The sequence below is a fragment of the Hypanus sabinus genome, chromosome 3 (genome assembly GCF_030144855.1).
Source record: "Hypanus sabinus isolate sHypSab1 chromosome 3, sHypSab1.hap1, whole genome shotgun sequence".
NCBI lineage: Eukaryota > Metazoa > Chordata > Chondrichthyes > Myliobatiformes > Dasyatidae > Hypanus > Hypanus sabinus.
In genome coordinates, this window is record NC_082708.1 from 114,509,149 (window position 1) to 114,524,359 (window position 15,211).

Here is a 15,211-nt window from a genome sequence, read left to right on the forward strand (position 1 = left end):
TCTGGAATGATTCCAGAGGACTGAAAAATTGCAAATGTCTCTCTACCCTTTAAGAAGGGAGGGAGGCAAAAGATAGGAAATTATAGGCCAGTTAGCTAAACTTCAGTGGTTGGGAAGATGTTGGTGTCTATTATTAAGAATGAGGTTTCGGAGTACATGGAGGCACATGATCAGATAGGTCAAAGCCAGCATGGTTTCCATAAGGGGAATTCTTGCCTGACTCTTGTTGGGATTCTTTGAGGAAATACCAGGCAAGATAGATAAAGGGGAGTCAGTGGACGTTATTCACTTCGATTTTCACCATGTCTTGCCTTTTCAAATGCTCGTTAATCCTCTCCCTCAGAGTTCTTTTTCCAGTCACTTCCCTTACCACTGATGTTAGGTTCACAAGTCTAAATGTATTAATCTCTTTCTTCCTTGCTGCTTTTCATGAAAATGGGATATCCATCTGGTGTCCTTCTGTTACCTGAACTTGTTCTTGTGTCCATCAGAGGTGTAAGAATCCTGGGATAAACCTTGCCTGGCCTTTGCAAACAGAACAGAATAGAACAACACAGGAACAGACCCTTCAGCCCACAATGCTGTACCAGACTAATGAAACTAGTAATTATAAACACAAGGATGCTGCAGATGCTGGAAAAACAAAGCAACACACACGCACACATTGCTGGAGGATCTGACTAGGTCAGGCAGCATCTGTGGAAGTGAAAATATAGCCAATGTTTTGCCCCTGTCCAGAGGATTTGTCTCAACCCCTCCATTCATTTCCACAGATGCTGCCTGACCTGCTTAGTTCCTCCAGCCATTTTTTGTGTGTTGAAACTAGTAAATAATTGCCTTACTAAACTACTCCTATCCCTGATATATTTAGTTTTCCTCCCCCCAGTTTTTTTTCTCTCTTCCTGCCCATCACTCTGCCTGTTCTCCATCTCCCTCTGGTGCTCCCCTCCCCCTTTCTTTCTCCCTAGGCCTCCTGTCCCATGATCCTTTCCCTTCTCCAGCTCTGTATCCCTTCTGCCAATCACCTTTCCGGCTCTCAGCTTCACCCCACCCCCTCCGGTCTTCTCCTATCATTTCGCATTTCCCCTCCCCCTCCTACTTTCAAATCTCATATTATCTTTCCTTTCAGTTAGTCCTGATGAAGGGTCTCGGCTCGAAACATCGACTCCTTATAGATGCTGCCTGGCCTGCTGTGTTCCACCAGCATTTTGTGTGTGTTGCTTGAATTTCCAGCATCTGCAGATTTGCCTTACTAAACTAATTCCTTCTGCCTACCCAGCGTTTATATCCTTCCATTCCCTGCACATTCATGTGCGTTAAGAAGATCCTGTTGAAAGCTTCAGTTATATTTCTTTACATTCCAGATAGTCATCACTACCTGTGTAAAATAATTGCCACACATTACTCCTTTGAATTTGCCCCCTCTCATTTGGTCCTGGGGATACATTCGCTTTAAGCTTGTCAAGGAACTTCTCTCATTCTCAGTTATAATCGAGGATTACAACCCAAAGTGCCACCTGTTTCCCCTGACAGATGCTGCCCATCCTGCATACTGTTCCCAGCATTTTCTGTTTTTGTTTCATATTTCCACCACCTGCACTTCCTTGATTTTCTCGTGTTGAACAGCAGCTTACACATAATAAAAATCTTGTGTCTGTAACCGTAATCTGTGTTGATGTAAACGCAATTGGGCCATTTGTCAGCTCTCTGAAATCCTACAGAGTTACCATTAACATAGCCTGCAGAACAGTGACATTATAACCCTACATCAATTGCATCTACAGTTCAAGCTTTGCGATGCAATAATCAGGTTCTGAATCATTTCCTGGCAGCTTGCCTTGGGGAAATTCACTAATCAACTAATGCTGATAGTGATTTCTTTTGTCTCTTTCAGACAGCTGAGCGAGTTTCCAGAGTAAGAAAGCACATCGCTAAATAACTTGCTCATACCATTGTCATTACCCTGTTTGATCTCCTCTGCGGTCCGATCTATCAGAACGTACAAGGACCACACGACGCACGTGATGGCAACGATGTGGAATGTGACCGAGCAGACAATCTTCCTCCTCTCACTTGTTGACATCTGCAGTTTTTCCCACTGGAAGAAAAACAAATGTGAGACAGTGAAATAAATGTTTAGGAGCACCTTTACAACCACATGATATACTGTACTTTCTTTTTAAATCATTGCTATCTTCCCTTCCAAAGAATTTGTGGTGCGCTGCTTTTTTGCTATAAACTCAACCATCTCCATGCGCTGGAATACTATCTTTTTAAACATGACAATCTTCTGTGTTCTTTTTAGTTCAAACATTTCGCTGCATTTTAACAGCTCGGTAGCTGCGTCGGTTTCGTTTTTAAAAATACCTGCTCGCCAATGTTAAGTTTTGCAACTTCAAAGCATTAAACTAGTTCAAACAAAGACACGGGAGTCTGAAAATGCAGGTGTAACTTTTAGTTTACTCTGGGAACATCTGTGTAAAAGAGTAAACAGTTGGCGTTTCAGGCCAAGACCCTTCATCAGGACTGGGGAGATTCAAACTTCTTGACGGTAGGCAAACCTTGACGAGACTTCGTAGTAGTAATAGTGCCTTACACAAGAGAATATCTGCAGACGTTGGAAATCCAAAGCAACACACGCAAAATGCTGTTGGAACTCAGCAGGCCAGGCAACATAATTGGAAAAGACTGAAAAGGAAGGGTGTTGGCTCAAAACGTCAACTGTTTACTCTTTTCCATAGAATGCTACCTGGCCTGCTGAGTTCCTCTAGCATTTTGTGTGTGTTACTTTGGATTTCCAGCATCTGCAGAATTTCTCTTGCTTGAGATCAAGTCCAATTCAGTTTTATCTTTAACATCCAGAAATGAGTAGATATTATGGATTAGTACGTGCCTAAACCATTAATTCTGTCTAATATTTTAGCAGAAGTATTAACATCCTTTAAATGAATATTTAAGAGGCTATGTTTCAGAATGGCTGCTTTAGATTTATTAACACGATCATTGCTCAGTTGTGCTGATTTTCAGTGTGATGATTTCCCGTCATTTATCAGTTCTGAAAATATTTTATTCCAATTTGGTATAGTGCAGTTACTTCACCCAGTCAATCACTTGTACGCCAGGCAACTACAGACTTCAGAGCAAAACTTGCAGAAAATGCACCAAAGTAAGACACATCCAAAGGGTATGTCGGGTAGACAAAAAAAAAAGAATTTCACAGAGAAGAGAAAAAAGATATTAAGTCAAATTGCAGTTTTAAAAAGAGCACTAATCCACATGCTGTTAATTAAAAATCTGATAATGATGGGAACAACACAAGACTGTGTAGCCTTGAAATTTACAACGTGAAAATTAACAATAGACAAGCAATATATCAGAAGTAAAAAACACGAAATGCTGTCTGGCCTGCTGAGTTCTGCCAGCATTTCGTGTTTTTTATTTATTTCCAGCGTCTGCAGATTCACTCATGTTGCAATATCCCAGAAGTGTATGGCAAATTAATTAAAATGGCTTAGTTGTTTCAGCCATTCAACAAAATGAGCCGGAGAGGCATTTCAAAGATACTGAAATGAAGCCTGCAGATATCCAACTGAGAACTCCCACTGAAGAAAAGATAACTCCTGGGGGAATAACATCTGTAACAGTAAAATACAACAACCAACAAGATATATTGAGGTTGCATGTGGTAAAAACAGAAGGACCAGCATTATGGAGGCATGAGAGGCAGAGACAATGACAACTTCTTTGGAGATCCATCCACCATTTGCATGCCACATTCCTTGTAATGTAGCTATACAAAAGTGAACTAAAAATGTACTGGATGATGCCACAAGTGTCTCCATGCCAAATACCATGAACTGTTGCCCAACAGATGACAAACAGATGTTTGTGCCAACTTTGTGCCCCTTGTTGAAAAGCACATTGGACCAAGGAAAGACCATGCTGCTCGGAGGAATCGTGAAAGTGATGAAAACTGTGGTCTAACTACAGCAGTGTTTGTAGGCAAAATAACTGCGAAAGCTTCTGGTATGTTAGTCAGAGTTACTTGTGAAATGTGGCTTGGTTTTAAGCTGAAAGAGAGTTCAAGCACTCAGCTTTTGTGAGTATAAAGAACCAGAATCTGCTCTGTGTGCATTAAGGTTATGGCATGAACTTCAAGTGGGAGACCAAAAGCTGCTTGTAAAGGTAGATGCAAAGACCAAAGCCCAGCTGGAAGAATGAAAGGCCAGAAAGCAAGCAGAGGATTTGTCAAATGTTGCTGTGGATGAGGAAACCAAGAGAGATCAGATCATAAATGGGGCAACAGAAGGATTAATAAGAGAATACTCCAGTGAACTAAATGCACCTTCCCAAGATGAAAATGCACAAACTAGAAGAAAAATGAAGAAAGAGATGGAGAGAAGGAATGTGAGAAAGAAAAAGAAAGGGACTGAAATAGATCCAGGGAGAGAAGAGAAGAAGAAGAAAGATATCCAGAGTTGTCAGAACCACTTCCTGCTTCTCAGAATCAGCTCCTACAATCACCCCAGAGGAGCCCTCAGGCACTGAGGTTGTTTTCAGAGCCACAGGTCTCACCTGCCAAGCAGAGTGATTTCCCCTAGGAAAATACCCTGGAAGAGTAAGAAATCCTTCACCACGATTAAATCTTCTGGCCAGAATGGGACAATTTAAAATTTGCTATGCTGTGGATTTCTGTATACAGTATAGTTGTATTATACAGTATACTGCATATAGTTGAGATGCATTCTCTATTGAGGTGGAGTTTATAGCTAAGCAGAGAGGAATGTTGTGTATTTAATATTTTAGTTATATTTGAGTAATCTTCTAAATATGTTGTTGATTAACTCTTGTTTGTTTAAATAATTACTTACGGGTTATATGTAAAAATATGTTAATTGCATATGTCATCATGCTACCATGGGATTATGTGCATGTCTTGTTTAAAGTAAACTGGACGTTATACCCACAGTTTTGGACTCCTATGACCTTGTTTCAACTAATTCAATATTTTGAAGTTTTCAAACGTAACACCATCCTCCAGCCCTGCCCAGCAAGAGAAAGACTGCGAAGCAGGAGACTCAATGCCCTGTGCTACACACAAAGTACTGGAGGAACCGAACAGGTCAGGCAGCATCTATGGAGGCAAATGAGCAGCTGACATTTTTTGGTTCAAGACCCTTTATCTGGATTGAAAGGAAGAGTGGAAAAGAAAGTGTTAAAAAAGACGTAAGAGAGAGTTGGAGCAAGAGTTGGCAGGTGATAGATGGATCCTGGCATAGCAACGTAACAACACTGTGATGCTGCCTGGCCCAGAGCTCCTGCAGCACTTTGTGTGTTGCTCCAGACTCCAGCATCTGCTCTCCCTCATGACTCCATACCCTTCATCTATTCCTCAGTGCAACTTAAGGAGGAACACGAAGGGACACACCTCCCACCAGCAGCTATACAGGTGGCTCCAGGTAACAGCAGAAGTTTCATTCTCAGAAACTGGTCTGTACCATGATTTCCTGTGAGAAAAATCTGCATTAACTGCACAAGCACTATTAAACATGGCGAAAGCTTATTGGTGGTTTTCAAAGCAAGAAATTCAACTGAATGCTCTACTAATAACACATTTCATGTGGAAAATTGTGATTGACGGTCACTGCAAACAATGAAGTGGCGAGTAAAGGCAAGGTTGATCCAAGGGTGTGAGATGGAGTCAGAGTGAGGCCGAGACACGTTCCAGGGGAAGTTGGAGAGACGAGGTTGGAGCAAACAGAGTGGGGAAAAGCTGAAGTGGAGTTATTTTGGAGCCGGGAGGCAGGGTTTGATCCATCTAAGTGGAAAGGTCGAGTACAGGCCAGAAACAGCCCAGAGTGTAACGTTGCAGTGGGGCCTTGGTTTGAATGCGGGGGTTGACCTAGTGTTTGGACAAGTTAAACACAGAGCCAGATAGACTAGAAAGGCAGGGTGTTGGGACCGGAGGCGAGGCTCTGTAACATCTTACTCTGCTCTCCTCGGCGCTGAGGCTGTGAGACTGTTGTGGCTGCCCCGGGCTTTATGTCTTCAGGTTTTGCAGTGATTTGCCCCACTATATAATGAACTGAGAACAAGGCTATGGGCCGACTCCAGCTGCTCCAGGATTCGGGCCTATGGACTCCATTTGGTTTGGAATGCTGTTGCTTACTTCTATTTGTTTGCATGATCTGTGTTTTTTTTCTCTTGCTCTGCACATTGGGGGTTGGTCTTTTTTTAAAAACTGGTTTCTTTTGGTTTTCTTGCTTTGTGAATGCCAGACATCCCACCCTGCAAAAACTCATTTCAGGGAGGTAGCACCACCACCTCTTGCAACCCCATATCTCCCCCCTCCCCCCGCCCCACTCGTCAAGCTCCAAAGGTGTATGTGTACAGGACATTTGATTATGAAAGAACACAATAATTTAATTGATCACATATTGAAACTATTTACACACACACACACACACACACACACACATTATATGTATATTTGTTGAGTATTTTGTTGGCAGTCTCAATGCTAATAGCTAAATGCTAATGTAAATATCTTTTCTATTTCTTTTTCAAACTTTCCTTGTACTGTGATGTGGCTTGCTTCGCAGATTTGAGCATTTCACCATAAGTATCAACCTCATAGCAGTCTGAATTTGTTAATTTTGCAGGACATCAGATTCACAAGATTCACAATTATATTATATTATCATGGAGTCTTTTTTTTTAATTCTATACAACTTTAAGCAAGTCTACAGGGAGTTTGGCCTCATCACGTAGGATATCAATAGAGTAGCTCCTTAGCAGCTAGCCAGCTAGTTTAAATAACATTAGCTATGCTAATAAATGAATGACACCTGTTAAGTTCACCTCAACATGTCTTTTACAGTCATTTAACCCACCATTGGCAATAGAAAAGTCACTGTTGCAAACAGTGCAGCGAGCAACACTGTCATTATTTTTGACCCCTATTAGGCAGAGGTGCACTTTAGTGTAGTCTGGGGTGAAGTACGTCTTATATTTTCTTTTTTTGGAACACTCTGCCATGGCGCTGCAGGACACCAAACTGAACTGATGGACAATGAGAGAGAGAGAGAGGTCGACTGTAAAGCCAGCCCACAGAGAAAACTGATAGATCTACTTGGCACAAAGAGAGACCAATCTGGATGCTCTCTCTGTTACTCTCTGGCTATGTCTGTCACTCGCTCTCTCTGACTCTCGCTCTCTCTCTCTCCTTCTCCCTCACTTGGTCTCAAAAAAAAACCAATTTCCGGGATATTATATATAATTTGCGGGCATCAGGGAGCCACTATCAATATGTGGGAGACTCCTGGAACTTCTGGGAGAGGTGGGATGTCTGAAATGCTTATAAGCAGAGGAATCTCAGGGTTGCATCATTTATACATACTTTGATAATAAATGTACTTTGTACTTTGAACAAGCTTTGAGTTGAAAGATACAAAATGTATTTCTTTATTTACTTTCTTTCACATAAATTCTGTGAGAGAGAGTTTTATTCTATATTGCGGCGACCCACATTCTGCGCAGGCTAACCGGCTCACAAATAGCCAGCAAGCGGGGAGAGACTTTGCTAATGCACCTCTGACATCATTTCCGCCCGGAGAGGGCGGGCGCTAGGGATTAAATGCCAGTGTCGCTAAGTTTGAATAAACCAGTCTCGAAACGGCTTACCGACTGCGTGTCGTCTCTAGCTCTGTATGTAGTACATCGCTGCATTGGTAACCCCGACGGTCCAAACGGGATTTGGACCAAAGATGACAGACTCTTCATCTGTTCAAGCAGTTTTGCTAAAACTGCCGACTTTCCGGACGCTGCGACCATGCGTGTGGTTTAGCCAAGCAGAAGCCCAGTTCCAGATTCGGCAGATATCTTCTGATTCCATGCGTTACTATCACGTGGTGAGCGCCCTTGACCAGCAGACGGCCGCCCAGGATGCGGATTTCATACAGTCACCCCCGGAAGAAGGCAAATATGAAGCATTCAAAGCGCTGCTCATTGGGACCTTTGGCCTCTCACGGCATGAGCGGGGTGCCCGCCTGCTTCACCTGAACAGTTTGGGAAGCAGACTGCCGTCAGCATTGATGAACAAGATGCTGGACCTGGCTGATGGACACAAGCCCTGCCTCATATTTGAGCAAGCGTTCCTAGAGCAGCTGCCCAAGGACATACATCTGCTGCTGGCCGACGCAGATTTCAGCGACCCCCGGAAGGTGGCGGCCCGGGCAGAGGTGCTGTGGAAAGCCAAGGGGGAAGAGCGTGGCGTCTGTCGGTCAGATTACCAGGCCACGCGCCCAACAGCAGACCAGACCAGGCCTGGCAGGGGGGCACACACAACACAGAGGCAGGAGTGAGGAGGCCAGTGAACAGTGGTGTTTCTACCACCAGTGGTGGGGCACAGAAGCCCGCCGTCGTCGCCCGCCCTCCAAGGGCCAGGGCCAGCTGCCGCTAATGACTATGGCGGCTGGCCACCAGGACAGCCTCTTGTACGACTGGCACAAACAGTCGGGACACCGCTTCTTGGTTGACACCGGAGCGGAAATCAGCATCTTGCCCCCGACGGGGTACGACACCTGCAACAGGAAGCCAGGACCCACCCTGAGGGCTGCAAACAGCAGCACAATACGGACCTATGGCACCCGTACAGTGCAACTGCAGTTCGGCACTAGCCGGTTCATGTGGGACTTCACACTGGCTGTGGTGGCCCAACCACTCCTGAGCTTCTTGCGAGCTCAGAGCCTGCTGGTCGACTGGCAAGGGAAAAGACTGGTACATGCCGAGACTTCCCAGATGTTCTCCCTGGGTGAAGCCAAGTTGCCGGCCCCACACCTGGACTCCATCACGCTGTCAGACAACGAATTCACCAGAATCCTGGCGGACTTTCCATCGATTCTGGCACCGCAGTTCACTGCAGCCATGCCCAGACACGGGATTCAGCACCAAATCCCGACCAAGGGGTCACCTCTCCACGCCCACGCATGAAGGCTCCCCCCAGGAAAGCTCCGCCTGGCGAAGGAGGAATTCAAGAGGATGGAGGAATTGGGGATCGTACAGAGGTCCGACAGCCCATGGGCCTCCCCCCTGCACATGGTGCCCAAAGCAGCTGGGGGTTGGAGACCATGCAGTGACTACCACAGACTGAACGGGGCTACAACTCCAGACCGCTACTCCGTGCAGCACATACAGGACTTTGCAGCAAACCTGCATGGGGCAAGAATCTTTTCCAAAGCAGGCCTTGTCCGGGGATATCATCAAATCCTGATGCACCCTGAAGACATCCCCAAAACAGCACTTATCACCCCGTTCGGCCTGTTCAAGTTCCTCTGAATGCCGTTCGGCCTGAAGAATGCTGCACAGACATTCCAGCGGCTAATGGATGCGGTGGGACGCGACCTGGACTTTGCATTCATCTACTTGGACAACATCCTTATAGCCAGCAGTAGTCGCCAGGAGCATCTGTCCCACCTCCGCCAGCTCTACTCCCGCCTGAGTGATTTCGGCCTCACGATCAACCCGGCCAAATGTCAGTTTGGACTCAATACCATCGACTTCCTGGGCCACAGGTTTACCAAAGACGGGGCAACACCTCTGCCAAGGTAGACGCGATCCACCACTTTGCCCGGCCCAACACAGTCAAAGGCCTGCAGGAGTTCGTTGGCATGGTGAACTTCTACCACCATTTCCTCCCCTCAGCAGCCTGTATCATGCGCCCTTTGTACACCCTGATGTCGGGTAAAGGCAAGGACATTACTTGGGACGAGGAGGCTTTCGTCAAAGCCAAGGAAGCCTTGGCAGATGCCATGATGCTGGTGCACCCCAGAACGGACGTTCCGACCGCACTCGCGGTGGATGCATCCGACATAGCAGTCGGTGGGGTGCTGGAACAGCTCATCGAGGGGCACTGGCAACCCCTGGCATTCTTCAGCAAGCACCTACGACTACCCGAACTCAAGTACAGTGCTTTCAACCGGGAGCTGTTGGCACTGTATCTGGCAAACTGGCATTTCAGGTACTTCTTAGAAGGCAGGCCGTTCACGTCGTTCACGGACCACAAACCGTTGACCTTCGCGTTCACGAAGGTGTCCGATCCCTGGTCGGCTCGCCAGCAGCGACATCTGTCCTACATCTCCGAGTACACGACGGACATCCAGCATGTCTCGGGAAAGGACAACATCGTGGCGAACGCACTCTCCAGACCAGCTATCCGGGCCCTGTCCCTGGGGGTGGACTATGTAGCACTGGTGGAGGCGCAGCAGGCAGACGACGAGATGCCCAGCTACAGGACCACAGTCTTGGGTTTGCAGCTGCAGGACTCTCTCATAGGCCCAGGTGAGAGGACCCCCTGGTGTGATGTGTCTACCGGCCAACCTCGCCCCATCGTCCCGGCAGCCTGGAGGCGGCGAGTTTTCGACTCCATACATGGTTTGGCGCACCCATCTATCAGGACAACCGTCCGGCTGGTCTCCAGCAAGTTCACGTGGCACATACTTCGCAAACAGGTCAGTGAATGGGCCAGAACGTGCGCGCAGTGTCAAACAGCCAAGGTGCAGCGGCACACTAAAGCCCCGCCGCAGCAGTTCGAACCCACCCACCGGAGGTTCGACCACATTCATGTGGATATCATGGGCCCCCTACCAGTGTCCCTAGGAGTGCGGTACCTCCTAACTATGTTAGACCGGTTCACAAGGTGGCCAGAGGCGGTCCCACTCACCGACACATCTGCCGATTCCTGCGCCCGAGCACTGATCGCAATCTGGGTAGCACGTTTCGGGGTACCGGCCCACATTACCTCCGATAGAGGCGCCCAGTTCACCTCCAGCCTGTGGTCGGCTGTGGCCAGCCTGTTGGGAACGTAGCTACACCACACTACTGCCTACCACCCACAGTCGAACGGACTAGTGGAGTGTTTCCACCATCACTTGAAGTCGGTTTTCATGGCCCGCCTGCAGGGACCTAACTGGGTGGACGAGCTTCCCTGGGTCCTGCTTGGAATTTGCACGGCGCCCAAAGAGGATCTGCATGCCTTGTCGGCCGAGTTGGTGTATGGCGCACCCCTGGCCGTCCCAGGAGAGTTCATACCAGCCCCAAGGGGGCAAGAGGAAGAACCTGCAGCAGTCCTGGTCAGACTACGCGAAAGGCTTGGCAACCTGGCCCCCGTACCGACTTCACAGCACGGACGGACCCCGACTCATGTACCCAAAGACCTGCAGATTGTGTTTGTATGAAGGGGCGGATACCGGGTGCCGCTGCAGTGGCCGTACGAGGGGTCGTTCAAGGTGATCAACAACAACGGGTCCACGTATGTTCTGGACATTAGGGGGAGAGAGGAGGTTTTCACGATGGACCGACTCAAACCGGCCCATGTGGACTTGGCACAGCCGGTTGAGGTTCAGGCACCGCGGCGCAGAGGCAGACCTCCCAAACAGAGGCTGATCCAGACTGTGAACATTGGGGGGTGTATCAACGGTTCTGGGGGGGGGGGGGTGGAGAAGAGTTATTTGGCGACCCACTTCTGCGCAGGTGAACCGGCTCACAAATAGCCAGCGCGGGAGGAGACTTTGGTAATGCACCCCAACGTCATTTCCGCCCGAAGAGGGCAGGCACTAGGGATTAAATGCCAGTGCCACAAAGTTTGAATAAACTAGTCTCGAAACGTCTTACCGACTGCGTGTCGTCTCTAGCTCTGTATGGAGTACATCGCTATAATATCTCAGTTTTTGGGGTAGTGATTTGTGAATTCTATAGGGAGAAATTTCCACTAACAGAAGTGCTGTAATGCTTGGATCACCTGTATTTTTTTAAACAGCCCGTATGTCAGTGCTGTATTAGTGTCAGCCATGTTGAATTGTGGAGAAATGTATGCTTTTAGATTGTATCTTCAGGGAATTTGGTTGACAGTTTCAACACACTCCTCTGTGGAACAGTCAGACATCACAGCAAAGATAAGTGATTATCCATCCTGCTGAGCTGAGCTGGCTCACCTCTTCCAGTTAAAGGGAGAAGAAGCAGTTACACGGGAATAGTCACAAAGGAAAAAATAAAAATTAGAACAAAAATAAACAGCGGGAATAAATTATTTCCAGTTAGAGATATTTTTATTTAATCCCCATTAATCAATCTTTTAATATTAATTTATTTCTCTTGACATTAAAGGTAAAACAAAGATAGTTTTTCTGTAACCACATCTCACTAAAGCTTTCTGTCTGTGTGTCACTCTCCTTTCCTTCTGTCTTCTCTCTTTGTTTATCATCACTCAGTCGATCTGCTTCACATCTGCCAAGTTTCTCACTTGCTTTGTGATTCATCCGAGGGAGACAGATGGAGACAAGGATTTGGGGGGGTAAAGTGAGAGACAAGCCAAGTGGATCTGAATGGGAGAAATTGAAAGGGTGTTGATTTTGTGGCTGCTTAATATGTCGGATCACATTTCTAAATCTCAGCCTTTGCTTTGTTCGGGGGTGCAGCTGGGGTATGGTGTGGATCACCGAGGTGAGTATTATTATGATGCACAGCTCTGCTGATGCTGTGGAAAAGTTAAGGACCCTTGGCATTTGGGATGTGCCCTCTTCTCATTACTACCATCAGCGAGGAGATACAGGGGCCTGAAGACCCACATTTAACAGTACAGAAGGAGCTTCTTCCCCTCCACCGTCAGACTTCAAACAGTCTATGAATATTACCTCATTATTCTTCTTTTATACTACTTCATTAATTGTAGTTTATAATAATTTTATGTCTCTGCACTGTACTGCTGCTGCAAAACAACAAACTTCACGCCCTATAATTCAGGGATAATAAACCTGACTCTGAACTTCAGCCTGTTTCCCATGGGTTTAATCTGTCAATTTGGGTTTTAGCACAAGAAGGAGCAACTTGAAGCTCATGGCCTGCTGCAATAAAGGGTCTCCAGCTGGGTGATCCAGGTGTGAAGACAGCACAATGGGAATCTATCATAAACTTGCAGAGATCTAACACATGAAGAACATAACAGGCTACGACTTCAGGTGCTCCACTGCTACAGAAAGATAGGGGCACTTAAAAACTGCAAGCAAAAGAGGGACAGCAGATGAAGCCTGAAACAACAAGAGTGACAGATCTTAATTTGGTGTATTTACCAGGATTGCAGAATCAAACATTTACAACACAGATGGAAATCTTTTGACTCACCTCATCCCATACCTGTATTATTGAAGAAAAGCTAACCACCATTTCCAGCTCCTGATTTTACAGCCTTGCAGAAGCATAAGTGCTTATCATAATCTTATTAAATACCGTGATGATTCTTGCCTCCACCAGTATCCTTCTGCCTGTCATGTCAGGCAGTGAGTTCTGGGCCCCCAGCAAATTCTAGAGGGAAATACTCTTGGTTTTTCTTTAAACTTACCAATTACTTGAAGTATTTTCCTCTTGACATTAATACAGAAAATAGATGCACGAACAGGCAAATGTCTGCTCCACTATTCTGTAAGTGTGTGCTTGATCTCTTAGTTCAGCACAATTGTCCTGGAGACTAACCCAAATTCTTTGATTCTCTCAGTATTTAAAAACCTATCAAGTTCTGACTTGAATATGTTTGGTGACTGAGCCTCGACAGCCCATTTAGAAAGACAATTCCAAGATTTTCCACCCTTTGTGTGAGGAAATTTAAGACCATGTCTGTTCTGAAGGAGTGAATGCTTAGTTTAAGACTGTCACTTCTGGTTCTAGACATCCCATCCGGGAGAATCATTAATTCTATATTTGACCTTCAAGCTGCTAGAAAATTGGTATGTTGCAATGAGATTACATTTCATTCTTCTACCTCAGGAGAGCAAAGGCCAGATCTACTTTTATCTCTACTGTTATGAGAAACTCAGCACTTCAGGAATCAATCTGATGAACCTTGTTGCAAAGCTCCAAATAGAAGAACATCTTTCCTCAGGAACAGTTCTCCAGATGCTGTCTTACTGTGGCCCTACGTACTTGGAGCAAAGTAACTTTACTTTTTTAATAAAGACCAAGCGTGACCTCCAGGGTAGTAATCTCGATACTGCTGCCTGCAAGGGTAAGAACAGGAAGATTTGGCCGCTGAATGTGTGGCTGAGGAACTGGTGCAAGGGTGAGGTTTCAGATTTCTGAATCACTGTGATCTCTTCTGGGGAAGATATGACATGTACAAAGAGACGAGTTACACCTGAATCAGAGGGGGACTAATATCCTTGTGGCTTGGTTTTCTAGAACTGTTGGGGAGGGCTTAACTTAATTTGGCAAGAGGATGAGAACATTTGTGATAGGGCTGATGATGAGGTGGTTGGTATACGAGCAGAAGGGGACTGTCAGGAAGAACAGGGCAGATGATGGTGGAAAGTTCCAGTCAGTGGAATGACTTGCAGTCTATCAGGGGGACACGATCAAAAAAGGTGACAAACACAGGGCTGAGGGTGTTCTATTTGAATGCTTCCCGTATACAGAATAATGTAGATGACCGCGTAGTGCAGTTAGAGATTGACAGATATTACACTATGGGCATCACTGATTTGTGACTGAAAGAAGGTTAAAGTTGGGAGTTTAATGTCCAAGGATACACATTATATTGAAAGAAAAGGCAGATAAACAGGGGATGGAGTGGGTCTGACAGTAAAAAAAATGAAATCAAATGCTTAGGAAGAGGTGACATAGGATTGGAAGATGTAGAATCCTTATGGGTAGAGTTAAGAAACTGCAAGGCTACTCCAAACAAGTAGCCAGGAAGTAGGCTACAAATTGCAATGGGAGATAGACAAGGCATATTGCAAGGACAATATTATGATAGACATGGGGGATTTCAATATGCAGGCAGATTGGGAAAATGTGGTTGATGCTGGATCCTGAGAAAGAAAATTTGTAGAATGCCAATGAGATGGCTTTTTAGAGCAGCTGGTGTTCAGCCCACTTGGGGATCAGCTGGATCGGGTGTTGTGTAAAGAACCAGATTTGATTAGGCCACTTAATGTAAGGAAACTTTAGGAGGGAGTGATCATAGTATGATAGAATTCACCCTGCAGTTCGAGAGGGAGCAGCTAAAGTCAGATGTATCAGTATTACAGTGGAGTAAAGGCAGTTACAGAGGCATGAGAGAGGAGTTGGCCAAAGTTGCCCAGCAGGGATGACGGCAGAGCAGCAATGCTGGAGTTTCTAGAAGCAATTCGAAAGGGACAGGATAGAACATCCCAAAGAAGAAGAA

The 15,211-nt window shown here is 46.0% G+C and overlaps 1 protein-coding gene across 8 annotated transcripts in view; it reads right to left on the bottom strand.

Moving 5' to 3' along the window:
• LOC132391588 (E3 ubiquitin-protein ligase MARCHF8-like) overlaps positions 1 to 15,211 on the bottom strand; it is a 534,862-nt gene that overhangs the window by 7,182 nt on the left and 512,469 nt on the right. For 7 of the 8 annotated variants that reach the window (XM_059964968.1, XM_059964969.1, XM_059964967.1 and 4 more), the window contains one exon: positions 1,951 to 2,098. In XM_059964968.1, coding sequence (XP_059820951.1) covers positions 1,951 to 2,098 — 148 coding nt within the window. The remainder of the gene's footprint in view (positions 1 to 1,950; positions 2,099 to 15,211) is intronic. The other variant, XM_059964974.1, reaches the window with a different exon arrangement.